This window comes from Netta rufina, assembly GCF_964035555.1.
Source record: "Netta rufina genome assembly, chromosome: 7".
Lineage (NCBI taxonomy): Eukaryota > Metazoa > Chordata > Aves > Anseriformes > Anatidae > Netta > Netta rufina.
This window is the reverse complement of record NC_140130.1, coordinates 37,657,585-37,673,721: the sequence shown is the minus strand read 5'-3', so window position 1 is coordinate 37,673,721 and position 16,137 is coordinate 37,657,585. Positions and strand designations below refer to the sequence as shown.

At 32.7% G+C, this 16,137-nt stretch overlaps 1 protein-coding gene across 1 annotated transcript in view; it reads left to right on the top strand.

Moving 5' to 3' along the window:
• CFAP46 (cilia and flagella associated protein 46) overlaps window positions 1-16,137 on the top strand; it is a gene marked incomplete at both ends in the record, with an annotated part of 79,277 nt that overhangs the window by 42,907 nt on the left and 20,233 nt on the right. Inside the window, 14 exons of the mRNA XM_084290582.1 lie at window positions 34-127; window positions 1,125-1,271; window positions 3,092-3,292; window positions 4,475-4,581; window positions 5,413-5,595; window positions 5,975-5,994; window positions 6,362-6,477; window positions 7,384-7,572; window positions 8,288-8,476; window positions 10,694-10,873; window positions 11,768-11,935; window positions 13,746-13,843; window positions 14,566-14,645; window positions 15,065-15,216. Of these exons, the coding sequence (XP_084146708.1) occupies window positions 34-127; window positions 1,125-1,271; window positions 3,092-3,292; window positions 4,475-4,581; window positions 5,413-5,595; window positions 5,975-5,994; window positions 6,362-6,477; window positions 7,384-7,572; window positions 8,288-8,476; window positions 10,694-10,873; window positions 11,768-11,935; window positions 13,746-13,843; window positions 14,566-14,645; window positions 15,065-15,216 (1,924 nt within the window). The remainder of the gene's footprint in view (window positions 1-33; window positions 128-1,124; window positions 1,272-3,091; window positions 3,293-4,474; window positions 4,582-5,412; window positions 5,596-5,974; window positions 5,995-6,361; window positions 6,478-7,383; window positions 7,573-8,287; window positions 8,477-10,693; window positions 10,874-11,767; window positions 11,936-13,745; window positions 13,844-14,565; window positions 14,646-15,064; window positions 15,217-16,137) is intronic.

Here is a 16,137-nt window from a genome sequence, read left to right as displayed (position 1 = left end):
TTTTTTTCTTTTCTTTTTCTGTTTTCCCCTTAGAATTGCCCTGATATGTTCTGACCTAAAACTTAGTCAGGCATCTTCATATCATGAGAAAGCTGCTGGAGAAGCATACATCAGTGAATTAGAACAAGTAATGTATGTATTTCTACATACATAGGCTTAATGTATATATGTACGTACGTATTTATTTCCCTACAGTTACTAAGTGTTGACAGGAAAAGAAAGGTATTTAAAAAATGATCTCTTAATACAAATTTATATAGGGGACTCTATATACAGAGTGAGTGTGTGGTAAAGCTGCCTAATACACTAATATTTCATTATGAAATACATCTAAAACATACGCGAATTAATTTTTTCTTTGTTACAATTTAGGTGTAGGCAAGAGATTGCACTGAAAAAGGAAAAAAAAATACATGCTGAGACAGAAGAAAGAAAAACATTCTTGGAGAGTGCTCAGCTGAATGGTAGCAAGGATGAAAATATCCTCGCTTCAGGGAAAAAGGTTTTATTTCTACTCCCATTTCCTTAATAAATTACTCTTTCCTTTTGATTTTAATGTACTTCCTACATTGTTTTAAAATAATTTTATACCTGAGAAGTAATTCAACACACACAAAAAGTTAATTAAAAGTGCATACTACTTAAATTCTGCTGGCAGTCATCGGCTGAATGTGAGCTGGGTTTGCCTGGCATATTATCTATATTGTGTAACAAGAATTGAATCAGTATTTATACAAAGAAAAGCCACTTTTCTACAAATGGAATTTGGGACTAAACAAATCAATGAAAATGGCTGAGGAGCAAAAGCAAGTTGCTAGTTACTAAAGTTACTAGTAAGAGTCAATTACTTCCTTACAGTAGCAGATCTGAAGTAGTTAATCAGTCCTAAAATTAATTGTAATAGTATAAATTTATGAGTTAACTACCTTTTGCATATTACAAATGTCCAAAACTCACAGTAAACCTGTTTGTCTTATAAAACAACTTCAAAATTTTGAGAAAATACAAAATAGAGCTGGACTGTGAGATATATCAGGGACTGGATATAATAGTTAATAACAGTTTGTATTTCATATAGCTTAGTTTTAAAATTTATAACAGTCTAATATTTTATTATTTTTCAGATTTTTGAGTTAAATGCAATAACAGGCAAAGGACTGAGTGCACTTTCTTTCCCCTACTTATGGATAGAAAAAGCTGAAGTGCTAATTCAGCTAGGTTTGTATCAGCCAGCAAGACTACTGCTTTCAGAGGCCCATGCTGCAACTCAGGTACATCAGAAATAAAACAGAAAAACAAAAATTAATATAACATATAGGAAAAATGTTAATTTTGATGTAGTCATTTCTCATAATAATAATCAAATAGAAAAACAAGTAACTGCTGGGATATATTTTTTAAAGCAGAAATAAAAATACTGTTAAACTGAGAATGCATTGTTATTCATTAAAGTAAGGGAAACTAACCAGAACATTCATAGTGCTAATAAAGAAAACTGACCAAGCAAAAACCAATTGAAGTTGAAAATATAAATAGATTTAAATATATGAAACTTAAGTCCAACTTTCTGATTATTGAAGATTATTTCAACTTGTGAAATAGTGCTAGCATCTCTCCCTGCTTTGCAGTGACCCTTGGAACATCTAGTTATGTTCAAACTTTCTTTGTGTAGGTAGTTTACGTATGTTCAAGATTTGTTAATAAGAGAGATACGGCATTTATCTCCATCCGCTCACCATTTAATCTAATTATATCACTTAGTATTTTATTGTGATTTTAGTGCTACATTTTTATAAACACGTTTTATAACATGTTTTATTAAATGTTATTATGTTTAGTGATAGCCAGTTATGCAGAAATTATGACTTAGAACTCTGGCAGATCTGATTTAAAGTGTCCCTGTGTTCCACCAAACTAAGCCATTTAATCTCTTTAATGTGAAGTTTTTATATTAAAAATATTCTTCCTACAACTCGTATTCTGTACTACAGCTCTCTTCCTGCTTATGCAGGTTACAGTTGCATAATTATTGTAATTGCTTTAATTAAAAAAAATATAATTATATAAATATACTGTTATTCCACTAACTAATTTTGCTGATGTAAGTAAAAACTGTTGAAGTATGTTAAGCATGAATAAAGCTAAAATTTTAATAATGTAAATATAACTTTAATATTTTAACATTTCAATTTAATACTTATGACTAATTACATATTATATACATTATACATATTATATATGATATATCCTATACACATTGTATTATATAATATTTATTATTAATATTTTTATATTTAAAAGGTTAATATTTTAAATATATAATGTGATTTCAATGATTTATATGATTTTAATATATGGAATCATATATTAACAAATAATATATTTATTTTATTGAAGCATCAATTTAGTATTGTACATTGAGAAAAGTTCAGATGACATCAGGGAGGACAATGTATTTTAATGATACATTTTTTTTCTATAGTATTTTTTATGCTATATGTCTGCATGCCAGTATACTATCTTTAGTATGCTGTATGTTAGTATCATGTATACTACTAGTATATACTTTTTAAGTAGCATAAAATAGTGTTGTAAATTTACTGGAGCTCTAGTATCTAGATCCCAGTTCGCTAAAAAAAATTTAATTCCTTCATCATATACAGACAAATGACAGCAGGTGTATGCATATATGGCACTAGGGGACATGTTTAAGTGGTGGGACTTGGTAGGTAAGGTTGATGGTTGAACTTGATGATCTTGAAGGCCTTTTCCAACCTAGATGATTCTATGGTGTCAAATAATAGAAGAAAAACTGCTTATTTGACTTCTGTGGGGTAGAAGGTGTGGGAACAAAGAAATACAAACTATATTTGAAGATTTGAAGTTTTTGGTTCATAGTAGACACTTTGTGCTTTTGAAAAAGGACAAGTAATATAAAAAGTAACTAACAAATTCTACAAGTAAATGAAGAAATACTATTCAATTCTTATTTCTGACCCTATTCATAAGTTTTATCTAAAATCTGAATATAAATAAATATGAATAGTGGTAGTGGTTCTTTCATATACAGGTAATGTATCTTTTTTCCTAGGAATTGAGGACTCCATATGATGCGTCAAGGTGCTTGTATTTATTGGCTGTTTTGGCTAACCTGGAAAAAAAACACAGACAAGCTAAAGCACTTCTTGAGAAAGCGCAGCTTCTAGGAGGAAATGAACAGTTTTGGTACAACAGCACTGTTAGTCTAATAGAGGCAATTCTAGAGGAAGAGGGGGAAGAAAAACGGAGATCGGTATGGAAATATTGTTTACTTTTCTGCAGCTGTACCTCACTTTCAATGAAGAGAAATTTTATGCCCTTGGCATTTCAGTACAAAATTAGGTGTTAAATGCAGTTAATGTTGTTTGCTTGGCTGTGCATTCAACAAACATTAATTACGAATTCCAAACAGATGCATGCTAGTAGGAATGAGACTGTCCCCACAGAAGTATAATTTTTTTTAATGTTAGGTTGTATATGCATCTATTGAAATAAGAACAACAGTACTCTAGTATGTGTAACTAAATGTCAGGGATGCAATTCTCTTGGATAAGATCCTTTGTAAACCGTAAACAGTTGACATGTGTTTGTTTTCCATATTTAATAAAGATTCTAACTTTTAGTATTGTTTCCCAGTATGTAGTTACATTTCAAATACTGATTTTTAGAGCCTGAAAGATACTACTGTAATACATATATTTATTAAAAACATTTTCTTATTTTACCCTTAACATTAAAATACCCATTTACTGTTCAGCCCTTAACTTCCATGAGCTTCAGCACAGATATAGTTCTGTTGTGTCCGTGATGCTCTGTCCTTTATTGATATTACATGCAAGTCTTTCCTGTACAGAGAGATTTTTTTGGCTTTGGGTGAATTCACATTTTGTCTTGGAAAGACAAAATACCTAGTTACCAGTGGGGGCAGGTGTTTACTGTGGGTTTACCAGTATGGCTGTTAATGTAGTATACGTTGTTTTTGTTTTTTTTTTTGTCTACATGGCTAACGAACATGACTGTAGTAACTAAAACCTTTAATAAGGACAAATCTATATATGAGGTTTTGAGCATCATCAAAGGGGCATTCTCACTTACCAGCTAGGGACTTCAAGATGAGTCTGGCTCCATCTTCTGTGCATGGTGTGCTTAGAGAAAAGAGGGCAGCAGTAGTATGCACCTCTTAACTTTGTCTTCAGGCCAAACTCTTTTATCCTTTCCTTGTGTGTATGTGCTTCAATCTTTTAATCATAGCGAAATACCTAAATACAATCACAACGTATACTTTCTAGAATTGCATACAGTTGCCAAAAATCAGCCGTCTCTGGGAATATTAGGGAAAGATATTTAACATTTTCTATACAAAATATAAGCTTTCTAAATTAATGTTTAATATTAACAGCAAACATTTAAAGTGAAATTCTGATGTTACCTGCAGGCTTGTAAGATACTGGAACACACTGTATATGTACTTAGATCTACCTTACTGAAGAGACCTAACAGAGAATCTGAGTTGGGTTTTATAATTGCATCCCTTGAAGCCAGGTAATTGTCTTTTTATTAACATATATCCAGCCTCCACTATGCTCCACTATATACCTCCAGCTGCAGGTAAATACTAGTTTTGTCACTCACCTTCATTTTAGTATAGTGCATTCGGAAGATTCTCAAATATTTTTCTTCCAAGTAATTCTGCTTATTCTGTTTGTTTGTTTGTTTGTTTAAATTTCCTTTCCAATTTCTTTATTCTTGTACAGAGTCCTATTACCTGGTAAGTTAGTAAGCTAGTTCAGATACCACAATGTTTTAGGCATAGTTTGAGGTGTAGGCTACCCAAAGGACTGAGATACATTTGCCCGTGCAGAGGTCACTGTTGCAGATATTTCCACAACATTCAGATATTTCCACAACACTCATAAACCGCAGTATTGACCTACTTTTTTCTTCACCATTATCCAAGAAGTCTTTTTATGGTGAAACTAAACAATAACTTTTGTGATATTGAAATCCAAGTACAGATTGCTTAAAATGTGTAGGTGAAAAGAGAGAAAGACGTAACATCTACATTTCCTTTTCTTTCCAGAAATGCTAAACTTCTGGATTAGAAAGGGAAGACTAATAGTTTCCTCATTTCAGCTATGCTGAGAAAACTGACTAGGCCTAGGTAGTTTGAAAAATTAGATACATGGAACAACTGACACCTCTGTTCTAATCTGAAATTATGATATTTTTCAGGACCTACTATCATTTGTAGAATATTAATTTAAAGAATTCAGAGGCTTCTTATATGTTTATTATAATTTAAAGGAAGACAGAGAGGAATACATACAGCCTGTGCTTTCTGACTGCCATCCTGTACATAATTTTTATCCCTAGGAAAGCACTTATTGAGATACATTTTGCTCAAAATTGTATGACTATTAATACTGAGCCTTGTCAGTTGCCACATATGCTACAGGGATGTTACAATAAATTAATTCAGATTGAGGAAGACTTCCTTAATTATGGGCATAAAAACTGCAGTGCTGAGATTTTGCTGGAACGTGCAAATATTCACAGGTAAGATTATACCTACGCTGAAAAATTGTATTTAAGTTTAACTAATCTAGAAAGTATATTATTTACACTATTGTAGTCTAAGATAGAAAAGAGCAGATAATATTTATAGCTTTTATATCTGGATATTAGGTGTATATTTGTATTCCAAATGTGTTCTATATTCAGAAAATACTTCAGAATCAAAAATCTTTTCCACTGAAGGCAAAGTTAATTTTACCTAGTCTACTGTTTTTTGTACTGTCTTTGAGCAAAACAAAGTATCAAGGTCTCTAAGACAGTTTTTTGTCTTTCCATTTGTAAAGGCATTTGGGCAACCATGCCAATCATTCTCAAGTATCTATAGGCTTTTACAATTATTGCTGTTGAAATGTTTTACTAGAAATTCTGGTGCAAAACACAGTATGCCTTCACTCTAAGCTGTTTCCAGAATATACAGTATATATTATAATGACTGAGATATGTATTATAACTAGCTGTTCTGGAATTTTGTTCTTGGTGAATAGATACACTGGAGTATTATCTGCTGTTATTTTATTTATTAAAATCTCTTTACGTTGCAGTAGTACAGTTCCAGGAATAACCCCTTGAAAAAAATAATGTGTGAACATTTACTTTTACTATTTGAATATATAAAAAACAAACACACAAAAGTGTGTTTTATCTATCATGTATGTTCAATATTGTTGATACTGTAAAAATAAATACTTTTTTACATTATTTTTTTGGTTCTATGTTTTTTTTTTCAGGATGATTGCCAAGCAGGAAGGAAATGAAGAAGAAAAACATAGTCACTGTCTAGATGCTTATAACTTAGCTCAGATGGCAGTATCCAAAGCAGAAGAAGTGTTTCATAATGTTTGCAGCTTAATTACAGTTAATGAGGTATGGATGGATGGATGGATATATATATATATATATATATATATGTGTGTGTGTTTATTACTTAAGAAGATAAATCTAATTTAGTTCTACTATTTGTTTGCTTTTGGATGATTTGTGGAAGCCCCAGATGAGATTATCTGCTGGGCGTTGTATGAACACAGAAGGGAACATTCTGATGCCCAAAGCATTTACAGTTTAAGAGAGGAAGAAGAAAGAAATTAGAAGATTTATTTTGTCAATTGTCTATAATTCTAAAATTTATCTAAAAGCTACAAAAGGAAAAAATCTAAACTTGGAGATATTTTGATGAAATTATAAATTATCCTCTAAAGACCTGACAGGTTTAAACTACTCACAATAAAATGTATTCCTGAGGAGAAAAACATTTACATTGACTGTTATGTAAATAAAGAAAACTTGTCTTTAAAATACTGTATTTTGGGTAATGACAGCCTGCAATCTACTTTGCTTAGTGTGTACTGTTATTATACTCTAGCATCTAGCTTTTTTTCTGCTTTGCCTTTTTTAAAGTATTCTTGTGTTGCTTCTAAAGACTGTTACCAAAATGAGCAATTATAAAATTCTGTTTTTATGTACACATTTTTAATGCCTTTATAATTAGATATTTGTACTGGGTACATAAAACATGACAAGCAGAAATCCAGCCACTCTTGTTCTAAGCAGCTACTTTCATTGCCTTGTATTGTATTTAAGATTTATCTTTGAAAATTAAATTACTCTTAAATTATGTTAAGTTACATAGCCATATCTATGATCTATTGAGGCAATAATGTTAAAACTTTTGCTTCTTTAGTTAAAAGAAATAGAACATTCTAACTTCTTAGCAGCTAACTTTGCAAACATATTTGGAAGTAAAACTGTACTTTCCTTTCTTCTGTATTTCAGAATACAAATACTAGCATACCATTAATGAGGCAACTAGGTAACAGGAAGCTAAACCTTGTGGAAATTCTTCTGGATATTTTTCAAGTTGTTACTACTGAGAAAAAGCTTAAAAAAGTGGGAAAAACATCATTCCATAGAATTGCAGAATCATTCTGTGGAGAAACTACTAAAGATAATGCAACAGAACAGGTAACACAACATATTATTCTTGTGATTTGCATATAAAGGTATAACAAACTTTACCGGGGCTGTTTTCTGTAGTAGAACTTCCACTACTGAGGAAGGGGCTTCTCAGGCCATTCATTTAGTTTTGCAGCAAAGAAAGTTCTAGTGGTTTTTTTTGGTGCATTTGTTGTTGTTGTTATTATTTGTTCATATTTTTAAGAAAAATTCTGTTTCTTAAATGTGAAGACTTAAAAACAACTAATTGTTACAGGGAAATTACTTGAGGCTTCATAATTGGGCTTTTTAAAAATACGGTCTTTTTTAAATGGTTTTAAGCAGAACTGCTTAACTGAGCTGATGATTTAGAAAACAAGACGTGCTCCACTGGAACAGAGCAATATTTCTTGCCCATTATTCTACCTCTGACAACAACAGTAGGAAATGCTACTACAATAAACGTAGCAGCCCCAGTACTCTCTCTGGTATCCCCTTTACCCCTTACTCTTTCTCAGATTTGTTTGTCATTTGCTTATATACGTTAGTGTACTTTTTTTTTTTTTTTTAATCAATTGGTAATGAATTTGTGTATCTGTTAGATGCAGCTATTTTGTTGTTAAAATTGATTGGATTTAACAAATGTTCTTGTGTGTACACACATGTATATATATATATTTTAAAAGTATGTTTCTGTATGTGTGGGTATATATGAGCAAATAAACATGACTACATATTTTACCAGGATTGGAAGCATATGGAGTACACTATAGGTCATATTACACTGGCTCAGTTAGCAAACATACAGAATCTTTGTAAAGGCTGCCCTGACATCAAATCCAAATGCCTGTACCTCACTGGAAAATGTCTTCATTTACTTGCCATTAACATAGATCCTGTACATTCAGAAATCTACTGGAAGCCAAACATTATGGTATGCATTCTTCTCTACATAGAAATTAGCTTTTGTGTGTAAAGTTTGTCTACCACAGTATTTTCTTCTAAATGCACTTGTATAGGAATACTCTTTATTCTGGATTTTACATACTGCATACAAGCCATAAGAAAAATGTTTGCTGAACCAAGGAATTTCAGAAAAAAATGCTTCTGTCAACATGCCATTGTTATGTAGATTACTTTTTTACTTACTCCTGATATATGATAATTCCAAAATTTTCAGGAGAGATTAAAAAATTCTTGAAGGGCTTAAAGGGCTTGTTAGGTTTGTCTTTGTAACCATGGAAGAAGAGTAAGGACTTGTATTTGAAATGCTCAGGTTTATAACTTCCTTTTGTGTTGCAGTAAGAACGCCATGTAAGAAAATGAATGTTGATTGAGTCAATCAATTTTAGTGATGGATTGAAGTGTTCATAAGAAATAAACGGAGGAAGAAAGACCAGAAAATCAAAAATCTAATATTGTCATCATAACTTATTAAGAAATTTTGATGCCTGATAGTATTGCTAAATCACCATCGAGGAATTCATGTAGTGATATGATATCTTTTAACATGGGTTTCATTTTCACCTGAATATTCACAAAAGAAATGAAGCCACCTGTACCTGATGTAATGATGTAATGTTTAACTTTTTTTTTTTTTTTTTTCCCTGCTGTGATGAGTAGGAAGAAGCTAAATTGGACATCACTAAACCTTTCCTGATTTCAGGAGAATGCAATGAACAGGAAGTGACAGACATCAGTTTACTGTCTAATAAGTGTCGGTTTGATAAGTATAGGAGGAAAGTACAGGAATTAAAGGTATTTGGGCATGTTTTAGTAGTTTAAAAAAATAATTTTCTTACCTTATCAGTTCTGTTTGAAATGGTAATGAAAATGTTTGTAACATAAATTTGATCTTAAAAATGAGAATCTCCAAAATGCCCAGAAAATCCCATCTTTCTACCTCTCTTGTGTCTCTGTCCTGCATCTCAATACATGCTGTGGGAGCTTCTGTGGGAGCCTCATCTTGAGTACTGGATGCAGTTCTGGGCACCACAGTACAAAAAAGACATGAAACTGTTGGAGAGTGTCCAGAGGAGGGCTACAAAGATGGCGAAGACGTGTGAGGAGCGACTGAGGTCACTTGGCCTGTTCAGCCTGGAAAAGAGGAGGCTGAGGGGAGAGCTCATTGCGGTCTACAACTTCCTCACGAGAGGGAGTGGAGAGCAAGGCGTCAATCTATTCTCCTTAGTCACCAGTGATAGGACCCACGGGAATGGTGTTAATCTGAAGGCAGGGGAGATTTAGGCTAGACATCAGGAAGAGGTTCTTCACTGAGAGGGTGGTTGCACACTGGAACAGGCTCCCCAGGGAAGCAGTCACTGCACCAAGTCTGTTGGAGTGTAAGAAGCATTTGGACTGTGCACTTAGTCACATGGTCTAAAATTTTGGGTAGACCTGTGTGGTGCCAGGATTTGGACTCGATGATCCTTATGAGTCCCTTCCAACTTGGGAGATTCTATGATTCTATGATTCTGATTGAGCTCCCAGGTAGAAGTAATTTCCCCTTTAAAGATTTTCATTGATCCAGCATGTAGCAGCTTTTTGCTGCACAGACATGCCTTTTTAAAGGAATGTAACATTTTGCAGATTGGCAACAAGTAGATAACTTCTGTCATAAAACATCTGTAAAATTCTTACAACATTTAAGCTGTATGCTGAGCTGATCTGTGTTAACTACTGCAACTCAAAGCACACTAGAAGGAGGAGATATACAGTTTATATTGTTAATTGATAACTTGATGTAATAACTAAATTAAGAAAATTGTGGTTTTATTTGTATTAAATATAATTTACTGTAAATGGAAACAACTGTTTTGAAAATTGACTGAAAATTCCTTTGTTCTGAGCAGCTCCTATTCTCTGGAATTTAAGTATAGTTTTGCTAAAATGTACTACATGTTTTATATTAAGGAAGGTATTTTCTTAAAACATTTATGTTTTAATACTGTATAACAAATGTGGCATCTGCTGAATAATTAATCTATTTTGCATATTTTGAACATAATAAATGTCTAAAAAAGGAGAAAAACATTATTGACCATGAAAAATAATATTTATTTTTCTAACACAAAAATAATCTGTATACATTTAATGAATATTTAATATTAAGGCATATTTTAATATAAACCTTTCTATTTTTATCATCTAGAAGGAACTTAGGTTGGCTCAGAAATATCTTTCTCAGTGCAGTGAAGCTTTACTACAGTGTATGGGTATTGCATTCAGCTATAATATTACCAATGTACTTGGTCCTGCTAGTTTGGAAATGGTTGAATGCTTTGGACAATTTGATCCAGTTTCGACTAGCCAATTTTTAGCCCTTCATCAGGTAATGCAGCTAATGTATTATTCATTTTTCCAGGTTGTGTTGAGTTACATAAGCAAGAATGTTTGTTTATAGACATTGCTTGATCATTCATCGTACAGATCCTGCCTGATAATTGATCGTACAGATACATATAGGCACTAATTGGTAATATGGGTAACTAAATATACAGTATGTTAACTGAGGTCAAAATGTTTGTTCCATGGCTTTTTGACAATTCCAGTATCTGTTGTGCTTAACATGAAGTTTTCATTGTTGATTGCATACATGCAAATATTTTATTATCAATAATTTATTATATTGTGATTAGGTAAGATAAGACATTACCACAAAACATTTTAATCCTTCCCTGACAAATAATTTTTAAAATGTTTCTGTGCATTTATTCATTCATTATTTTCAGGTAGATAGGAAAGGTTTATGTTCAATTTGTCAAATCAGCACCTACTTAGCATGATTCCGTAGGTGAGTCAAGGGTATATGAATCACTAGTGTGACTATTGTGACTATGGGCCTTCACCACAAAGAAGATAAGGAATGGCTGTAAGTCTCATATTCCCTACATCAGGAACAAATAATACATACTTCCTACACCGTCATCTCCACTGCAGAAATAGAGAAATGCACCTTATACTAATTTTCTTCCTCCCACATCAAGGCAACCACAGGAAATTATTGCAGACATTAAGCATATGTCGCTGTGTCAACACTTAGATTTCCAAATAGCTCCATCAGTGAGTGGAATGCACTGAGTAGGTCTTTCAATAAATCAGATTTTTAAGTGAGAGACTGTTTCTTTAACATACATATATATCCATGTTATAATGAACATATAATATATATATGTATTTATATGATTTTGGGGAGAGAAACTAAGAAGCTCTAAACGTTTTGCAGAGCTGTTCAGCATCTATGATGATGAAACGTATCCTTCTAACAGCTAATTCTGACACCAGCAGCTCTCAGCTGGCAGCATTACTGCATCTTCAAAAACAATTGAAACAAAACAGGAACACAAGTGATCTTCTGAAAAATGTGGAACAGCAACTGACTGCTACTTCAATGGTAACTTTTTGATATGTGTTACTTATGAGGTGTTTATATGTATGTTATACAAACACACATATAGACATATACATACATATCTGTTTCCTTTGAACTCTGTTGAACATTTTTATTTTCTTAATTTCAGGTATGGGTTGACTTGGTCATGACTGAAACTCACAATTTGTTAGTATGGTCCGTATTGCTGTGTGGTTTTGTTTATGCTAGGTTATCTGTGTGGCATGAGCTATGTAATTTAAATTAGAATTGAGATACAAAGATGAAATCCAAATTTGTCCTGTAGTTACAATTTGGTGTATCTGGTTGTCAGAGCTGTGCTCTCTGAATTCAGTACACTTAAATCCTTAGTTCCATGTGAGTCTCATCCAATCCAGCTGACGATGCTGTTGTAAAGGACCCTGGCAGCAGAGACTCTAGTCACCATCTAGACAGCAACCAGTCATGCTGTTTGAGATACTTAAGCCCCCACACAAGTGCTACCCTATGACAAGGTTCATTTACATATATATACGTATATATATAATTGATCTTTTTATTAAAATCTCTGTTGGTTAGCCTCTAGACATCATCTAAACTATGATATTTAAAAAAAAACAAACAACCAGTTAAAAAATATTTCATGTAATTCATAGTTCTGGAGCAGGTGATAGATAAACTTTTCTGGGACAGAAGTAATCTGTCATTTGTTCTAAACCATCTGAGAAATATGTGTTCTTCAGACGTCTGACATCTAAAAGTGGATACCAAAACTAAAATTTGAAGACCCTCAGTTAGAAAAGAATAAAAATTAAATGAAATTTAAAACTGCCAGAAAGTTAGGTACAAAGATTTAACTGTAACTGGCAGGAATTAAACATTTAAAAAAGGTGGCAAGCAGAAGTACAGTACAGAATAAACAAAATAAGTATTTGTAGGCCATTATTTTGGATCTTCTCTCTATGTGCTGTATTATCTTATTTAGCACAAGGAATAGGACAATATTTTGTTCTGAAGACACCTTTGGGGTTGCTTCAATCTGAAGAACACATACATGCACATGCTTAAATGTAACAGAGTCAAAGACATTTATGGGGCTTTCTGTATTAGAACAAATATTTCATCTGGTGACTGACTGTTGAGTCACTTGGGTTTTCTTCCCTGTGTTCTCTTGAAAACAGTTCTATATTTGTTAGCAATAATTGCAAAATTTTATATAGTTTCTTTTGGTGAAGTGTCTGTTTTTAACGAATTTTTGAAACACTTTTACAAGTGTGTGTTACATTGAATTATTCTGCTACCTGCCTTTGATAATATTCTGCTAGGATTTGATAACATTTTAACTTCACATATAGTGTAGTGTCCAAAAAAGTCATGTTGCTATGAAAAGTGGGCTAAGTTACAGTAATTCAAATTTGTTTTAAATATTATTTATAAGTTCTGCACTGCATAAAAATCACAGAATCACAGAAAGGTTGAGGTTGGAAGAGACCTGTGGAAGTCATCTGATCCAATCTGTCCTGCTCAAGCAGGGCTACTCTGAGCAGGTTACCCAGGATCATGTCCAGATGGCTTTTGAGCATCTCCAAGGAGGGAGACTCCACAGCCTCTCTGGATAAGCTGTGCCAGTGCTCTGTCACCCCACAATGAGTACATGTAAATGTTTCCTTATGTCTGGATGGAGCCTCCTATGTTTCAGTACGTGTCCATTGCCTCTAGTCCTGTTAAATTATTAAAACCTTATTTACTAGAATTGTCGATTTTCTCATGGAAGAACTGAAATTGTTGTTAATAAAATGTATTAAAATAATTTTATTTTTGAATTATTATGCAGGCATGGAGAAATCTCTGTATTCCTGTAGAACATTTTAATATAGTGAATGAATTGCCATCTAATTTCTACGTAATTATTCTCCAGCATTCAGAAGACAGGTATAAAATGTCATCATTTTCATTTGTTATTCTGTTTGTTACAAATGTCATCCTTCTATACCTGTGAATAAGCACTATTTTGTTTGCTTATTGTCTTTTACTTCTAATTTTGCTGGATTTGAAGTTTAGGTTAGTGTGCAAATTAATAAACAAATAAAACCACCTGCAGCTCAAACCTGTACTTTTAACTATTTCTGGGCCTTTTTTTTTTTTTTTTTTTTTTTTCCCCTAGTTATATGTTTAATCTCCAGAGTTTATTTGAAAGGTTTTAGACCATTCTTGTTATTCTCCTAAATCCTCTTTATATTTTTCATCTCTCACTGGTTATGCTCCTGAAAATGTCAGAAGGAGTCCCATTTAGCTTTATAAAACCTCACATAGCCTGGTTATTGCAGCCTCATGAGTGAGAACTCGTAAACAGCTGTAGCAACTGGTTATGTACAGTTTCACCAACCGTGAAAAGTCTTAAACAACTGTCATAGAACAAATAAAAATCTCCCTTACCGGATATATAGCAATGAAAGATGTTTTCTTAAAGCTGTCAGTTTGTTCCAATTGGATTTTGCAGGTTTTTGCACCCCAAGGTGGGGGGTAATTAATGCATCATGAGAGTATTAGCACATTAAATTGTAGGGTAGTAATTACTCATGCAACTAAACTCATTCACATCAATAAGCCTGAACAGTCAAATAATCTACTCAGCAGTTTTCTGCTTTTTATAGATCAAACTTGTACAGCTCATTGATTGAGAAACCAAAAGTAAGTACTGCACAGCAGAAGGGAAAATCCACTCAGCCAATGGGTAAGTGCCTCTTACAGTTAGAGATAAAAATCATTACCCTGATTGCTTATATGTTTCACTGTTTCCTTCAATGAAATTTTTAAATAATTGTTTAAATAGTGGTAACTCATTAATACCTGAGAAAAGTAGATACCTAAATGCATGTTTCATTATCAGATACAGTGTATCCAGTCAGAATTTACAGAATTTTAGTGTATATTTTAAGGCTAAAGTTGCTGTTAAATACATGTCAGGAGATTGCTTTTTCATTGTACATATCTGTACAGATCTTATGCAAAATATATGTAAACAGTTTTTCAAAGAACAACAGAATATATTGTTTTAGATACTGATGGTCTCTCTTGTAATTTCTTCAAGTACAAATATGATGTCTCAAAAAGAATGTGTCTCATGATGATGTTATTCTCCTTCACTATTAGTGCAAGCTAAAGTTTCTCGATTTCCTGTGAATCCCAATACATTTTGTACTTTGTTGGAAAAAGTGTATCTTTACAAGCAACAAAATATGAAGAGTCACCTTAAAGAAACTGTCATTCAAAGCCTGCAAGAGTGCATCACTAAAACTGATACGGTAATATATTTGATTACCTTATATTCAAACAAGACTGAAAAATATGTACTAAAAAACTATCGTGAACACTCTTTATGTAGAATTTTCCATTTATTCCAAGTGTAACATCCCTAATCTTCGCAACTACTAAATGTTTTGTGTATTCTGTGTCAACATTTAATGTTACTATATTGTTCTGTTACTGTTTTCAATGTCATTCGACAACTTTGAGATGTTCCGTAGTTTATTGTGATAGAAAGTTGATACAACTGAGAACAATTTACTTGAAAAGGTGCTTTGTGTCTAACATTTACGTTGTGTACATTGGCCCCAGATGTCCCCCCCCAAAATGGGATCATAGATCTCAACCCTTTATTCAAAATAAATCAGTCTTACCCAGAGAATTATTACTGATTTCCAGAAAATTACTGATTTTTACAGAAAAGTTCCTTTCTAGGGCACACTGTCCTTTGGCACTGTGGCTGTTTGGGTGGAGTTGATCCAAGTATGTTAGTCACAAAATTTTTCTTTAAGTACACATCTCAATGGAATTCCAAGTTCACAACTGTGGCTCTGAACATTAAATTCTAGATGAAAAAAGTTTTCTGTTACTGTAAGAGGGTTTAGTTCTATTATTGTAAGAATTCTTAGTTCTGTAAGGAAATATTTTTTCAGAGAACAGTTATTGTATAGCATAAAGGTACACTGGAAAAGCCTATGCTTTTCGACAGGTTTTCTGCACTCTGTAAGTCTATAAACTCCTATTCTCATTTACTTTAATTTTGTCTCCACTACATTCTATACTCCCTGGTTAAATGTTATGTATTAACAAAAACTGGTAAAGACCTTTTTTAATCATTGATATGAAAAACTTGAACTATAATAAAAATGTAGATGATATGAAAAGTGTAGATCAAACTGAATTTTCTGCATTTGTTTTCT